The following is a 5,862-nucleotide window of genomic DNA, read 5'->3' on the forward strand; positions in this document are numbered from 1 at the left end:
ATGTTTTATGCAACTAAAATTAATTTTTACGCCATTTTTACCAAACTTACTCAATAAATCCAATAATCACAAATCCTAATTAAATCAATCTTTAAGCACAGAAAATTCAATTAAATCCCCAAATTTAAATATTAAATTAGGGCAAAAATTTGAACTCATCACCTCCCTCGCTTGAGCGAGACCACCCTTCGCCTGGGCTAAGATTGCAGTAGCACACCAAGGCCCCCACACGTTCTCACTTAGGCGAGAGTCTCTCGCCTGAGCGAGATAATGCCTCACTCAAAACAAGAGCTTTCCGCTTGAGCAAGAGTTCGAGTGTAACCCTGGCCTGCTTCTGCATGTCTCGCCTGGGCGACTCAGTCTCGCTTGGGCGAGAGCAACGGGTCTCGCCACTGTTCTCCCTGCAGCAGCCACAGTTTCGCACCCAAACAACAATACAAGCATTTCATAGTTCGACCATAACACACTAGTTATAAATCATGAAACAATGACAAGGAAACTCAAAGATCGAAGTAAATAAACAAGCCCTAGCTTCCCTTACCTAGAAAGTGTTAGCCAAGAGCTTCGACACTCGAATCATGAAGAACAGTAGCTCGAGAAGTAGCTTCAAGAGCTGAAAAATGATGGAACCAGTTCAAAACGAGCTCCCTAAGACAAACCCTAGTTGGAACCACGAAAAAGAAACTGAATGGAGAAAGAGCACTAGTTTGAACTGAGTTAGCTTGAAGAGGGCTTAAGGCTAAACCCTAGCAGAGCGTTTTGTGAAGAAAATGAGAGTGTGAGGGAACTGTTTTTGCAAGAATGGCAGAAGTGAGAAGGGTTTGGCTGCCTTAGGGGCCTTGGACAAGCTATGGGCTAGCCCTTAGGCCTATTACATTAGAGGCAGCCCCTTGAATATTAGGGCTAAAATAAGAGGGCCTTACATTGTCCCCAACAACAAAATTTTTCGACCCCGAATATAGAAACTTACCAAGTAAAAAGGTGTGGATGTGATTTCCTCATATCCTTCTCCAACTCCCAAGTAGAATCACCTATCCGCCGATCCCAAATGACTTTGACAAGGCTGACTGGTTTTCCTCAGCATTCCTCAACTTTGCTATCTTCTAAAGCCACTAGTGGTACTTCCATAGTGAGGTCCTCTCTGATTTGTACATCCTCAGCTTCCAAAACATGAGACGGGTCGAAAACATATTTCCTCAACTAGGATACGTGGAATATCGAATGGAGATTGACCAACTATGGAGGCAAAGCTATCTCGTAAGCCACCGACCCAATCCTCCTCGAAATCTAGTAAGAGCCAAGGAACTTAGGAGATAGCTTCCTTGAGTGGAGAGCCCTTCCCACCCTAGTGGTTTGGGTCACCCTCAAGAACACGTGATCTCCAACCACGAATTTCAATGGTCTTCTCCTACGGTCTACATAAGCCTTTTGTCTGCTCTATTAAGCCTGCATTCTGTCTCTCACCATCCTCACCTTCTTAGTGGTCTGTTCTAACAACTCTAGTCCGACAAGCATTGCTTCCCCATCCTAATACCAACATAAAGGAGTCCTACACTTTCTACCGTATAAAGCCTCATATGGCACCATGCCAATGCTCGCATAAAAGTTGTTGTTATAGGTGAACTCTATCAAAGGTAGGACTTCATCCCAAGCACCCAAATGGTCTAGTACACACGTCCTCAACAAATCCTCTAGCGACTGAATCGTCCTCTCGGACTACCCATCGGTATGGGGATGATAGGTTGAGCTCATAGTCAACTTACTTCCCAAAGCACTTTGCAAGGTCTGCCAAAACCGGGAAGTGAATCACGAATCCCTGTCAGATACTATACTCGAAGGCACTCCATGCAGCCTCACAATCTCTTTAATGTATAGCTGAGCCAACTTAGCCATAGACATCCTCAAGTTCATCGCCAAGAAATGAGCACTCTTGGTTAGTCGGTCCACTATAACCCAAATGTTGTCATGCCCTCTTAAAGTTCGTGGCAAATAGGTCACAAAATCCATGAAGATGCTATCCCATTTCCATACTGGTATTTCCAGGGGCTGTAGATTCCCATCGGGTCTCTGATGCTCAACCCTCGCCTTCTGACATGTCAAATAGGCTGCTACAAATTGTGCAACATCTCTCTTCATTCCCTGCCACCAGAATGTCTACTTGAGATCTTGGTACATCTTAGTCATGCCAGGATGCATGCTAAGACAACTCTTGTGCCCTTTCTCAAGGATTAACCATTTCACCTTAACATCATCTGGTATGCACACCCTGCCTTGGAATCTCAATATGCCATCGTTACCTAAAGCAAAATCTTGTGCCTCATCTGATCCAAGCTGCTCTCTCACTTTGTTCAAACTAGCATCTAACAACTGTCTCTCCCTAACTGAGTCCAAGAAATCACTAGATATAGTTAAAGTACTACACCTAATGAACTCGGATCCCGACTCCACCTGCAGCTTCATATCCCTAAATTTCTCTAACAGTTCCACCTCCTTGATCATAAGGTGTGCAGTATGTACGGTCTTCCTACTCAAGGCATCTGCTACCATATTTGCCTTCCCTGGATGATATAGCAGTTCAGAATCATAGTCTTTCAAGAATTCCATCCACCTTCTCTGCCTCATGTTCATCTCCTTGTGATCAAATAGATATTTGAGACTCTTATGATCGTTGAACACACAAAACTGGGCACCATAGAGATAATGCCTCCAGATCTTCAAGGTGAATACTATAGCTGCCAACTTCAGGTCATGAGTGGGGTAGTTTCTCTCATGCACCTTAAGCTACCTCGACGCATAGGTCACCGCCTTCTTTTCTTGCATCAACACACAACCCAACCCCAAGTAGGAGGCATCACAATAGACCTCAAAAGGTTTCCCAACATCCAAAATGACCAATATGGGAGCACTCGTCAACCTTCGCTTTAGCTCTTGGAAGCTTTCCTCTCACTTATCCGTCCATGTGAAAGGTTGGTCCTTTCGGGTAAGCTATGTCAAAGACACCACTATCTTGGAGAATCCCTTGATGAATCTCCTATAGTAACCAATTAACCCCACAAAGCTCCTGATCTCAGTTGTTGACTTGGGACTTTCCCACTTAACCACTGCATCAACCTTTGTCGGATCCACTATAATGCCTTGTGCAGATATCACATGGCCTAAGAATTGCACTTCATCCATCCAGAATTCACACTTGGATAACTTAACGTAACTACTTCTCTATCAGAACACTAAGTACCAACCTCAGGTGTTCTGTATGCTCCTCTTGAGTTCGGGAATAGATGAGGATATTGTCTATAAAGACCACGACGAACTTATCCAAGAATGGTCTGAAAATTCTATTCATGTAGTCCATGAATATTGTCGAAGCATTGGTCACACCAAAAGGCAAAACCACATACTCGTAGTGGTCATAACGGGACCTGAAGGCTGTATTTTGTACATCATCAGCCTTTACCAATATCTGGTGGTATTCTGACCGCAAATCTATCTTCGAGAATATCGATGATCCATGTAGTTGATCCATCAGGTCGTCTATTCTCGGAAGAGGATACTTATTCTTGATCGTCATCTTGTTTAACTGTTAGTAGTCCACACACAAACGCGAACTTTCATCCTTCTTCTTCACCAACAACACTAGTGTTCCCCAACGAAGAGTATTGGGTTTGATAAACTGCTTCCCCAACAACTCCTCTATCTGTTTCTTGAGCTCTACCAATTCTACCGGAGCCATACGGTATGGGATCATCGACACTGGACCGGTTCAAGGCACTAGGTCAATTGAGAACTCCACCTCTCTATTGGGAGACAGCCCTGGTACTTCATCTGGGAACACGTCTTCAAATTCATGTACTACCCGTATGATCGATGTCCCTTCTTTCACCTCTACCTCCATATGAGTGAAAATTATGAAGTACTGTGCGCCACTCTGAATCTCCTTCATAACTCCTTGAGAAGATACTAACTCAGGCTCCTCTGATTTGGGAAATAGCAACCTCTTCTCTCAGTAATCTATAAGAATGTGATGGTAGAGAGCCAATCGATCCCCAAGATCACCTCCAACCCTTGTAGAGGTAGGGAGATTAGGTTCACTTTGTATTTGCACCCTTTCACCTCCACTAGACATCTAGTGCACAAGGACGACGTCCTAATCAAACCCGAGGCCGGAGTAGACACCGCAAGCTGGCACTACAGCTCACACACTAGCATACTCAAACGTTCCACACATGCATCTGACACAAAGGAGTGTGTCACTCCAAAATCATAATACACACAACATCTCATCCCAACAATCACACAATAACCCATAACCAGGATACCTGAGCCTGTAACCTCTGCTCCCGTCATAGCGTGGACCCTACCTGTCGCCTGAGGCCTGTTGCCTTTGTTCCTCTGCTGGTTCTGTGCAGGAGTCTGAACTAGAGGGCGTGTCGCTGTCCTAGCAAGAGTGGGACAGTCTTTCCCAAAGTGGCCTTGCTTGCCACAGTTGTTGCATCTACGATAGCCTTCCGTGCGTGGGCAAACATGCCTCAAGTGAGGGCCTCTACTATGAAGCACTACACTCGGCTCTGTTGTGAAGGAAAGCACCTAGACCCCTAAGACTGATGGTGAGGTTTGTCATAAGGCTTCCTCCTCTCCTCCTATCTCGGCTTGGACCCAGATGGTCTGCCGATCCTCTGATGTTGTGGTAGACGCTGACCCTCTACCTCATTCTTCATTTTCTCTATTACTTTAGGCTTTTCCACCACAGTAGCAAAATCCTTGATGGATAGTGGGGCTACCATCAAGCGAATATCACCACGAAGACCATTTTCAAATTTCCTGTATCGCCACTCCTCATCAAGTGGCTTGGTGTAGAAACGACTGAGGTGCTTAAATATCTCTGCATACTCTGCTACTGTCTTCCCTCCTAGAGTCAACTGGAGGAATTCCACCTCCTTAACATACTGGATGCTTTCTGGGAAATATTCAGAGAGGAATTCCCCCCTGAATGCCTCCTTAGTCACATGCTCGTCTCTCTCCTCCATGATGGATTTGGTGCTGATCCACCAATGTTCAACTTCTCTGGTGAGCATATATACCGTAAATGCAAGCCTGTTATCTATCGGACACATTTGTGCGTCGAAGATTCTCTCCATGTCTTTAGCCATTGGTCTGCGGCATCAAGACTGGTCTTGCCGTTGAACCTCACAGGATTGTTTTTCAGAAAGTCTTCCAGACTCCACTCCCTGATTAGTGGTCGTGGGTCAGGGCCAAAGACAGGTGCAATTGTCCTGTTCTCCTCCAGCTGGCGGAGGGCTTCCATATGCTACCTGTGAGCATCCTCAACAGCCACTCTTGCAGCCTCCATCTGCTGCATCACCAATTGTTGTTGTTCAAGCGACGCTGACTGTCACTACATGGACGCTTCATGTTGCTGCATCATCGCCATGCTTTGTTGTGTCATTGCGGCCACCATGGCTTCTATGGCTCTAGCAATATCAGGTACATCGTCTTGAGAAGGTTGGGTGTCCCTACAAGGAGGTGCCATAATCACTGGTGCACACAAAACAAATTGTTAGACCAGATAAGACACATACTTAACTAAGAACACTCAAAATGACATAAAGAAAGCTAAACGGACACCCAAGTCCACAGACCTAAGGAATGACCGCTCTTAAACCATAAATGTAACGTCCCATTAAAAATATAATATAATTAAATGAAACATTACACAAAATATTAATAGAAACAAGGTCCTGGAGTAAAGTCGCTACTCCTTACAGTTAACCAACGAAAACATAATTAGACTAGGGCACACCATGATGCCAATAGACAAGTAAAGAAAAGAGTCAATAGTAATTCAAAATATAACCCAAAAGTAAG

At 44.7% G+C, this 5,862-nt stretch overlaps 1 protein-coding gene across 1 annotated transcript; it reads right to left on the bottom strand.

Annotated features, from left to right (window-relative positions):
* Nucleotides 1-3,760: 3,760 nt before the first annotated feature.
* Nucleotides 3,761-5,147, bottom strand: LOC114170243. The gene is made up of 3 exons (XM_028055731.1): nucleotides 4,697-5,147; nucleotides 4,317-4,565; nucleotides 3,761-3,972 (listed from the first exon to the last, which is right to left on the bottom strand). The coding sequence occupies exons 1-3, from the start codon at nucleotides 5,145-5,147 to the stop codon at nucleotides 3,761-3,763; spliced, it is 912 nt and encodes a 303-aa protein (XP_027911532.1).
* Nucleotides 5,148-5,862: the final 715 nt, after the last annotated feature.

The sequence above is a fragment of the Vigna unguiculata genome, chromosome 11 (assembly GCF_004118075.2).
Source record: "Vigna unguiculata cultivar IT97K-499-35 chromosome 11, ASM411807v1, whole genome shotgun sequence".
Taxonomy (NCBI): Eukaryota; Viridiplantae; Streptophyta; class Magnoliopsida; order Fabales; family Fabaceae; genus Vigna; species Vigna unguiculata.

Excerpts from the sequence above, each read along its gene's own strand:
- LOC114170243 (XM_028055731.1), bottom strand. The coding sequence starts at position 5,147 with ATGGCTAAAGACATGGAGAGAATCTTCGACGCACAAATGTGTCCGATA. Across the intron at positions 4,566-4,696 it reads AATGAAGAATGAGGTAGAGG|AGCCGAGTGTAGTGCTTCAT; the intron begins GTCAGCGTCTAC and ends CCTTCACAACAG. Across the intron at positions 3,973-4,316 it reads AGCAGAGGTTACAGGCTCAG|AGGAGCCTGAGTTAGTATCT; the intron begins GTATCCTGGTTA and ends TTCCCAAATCAG.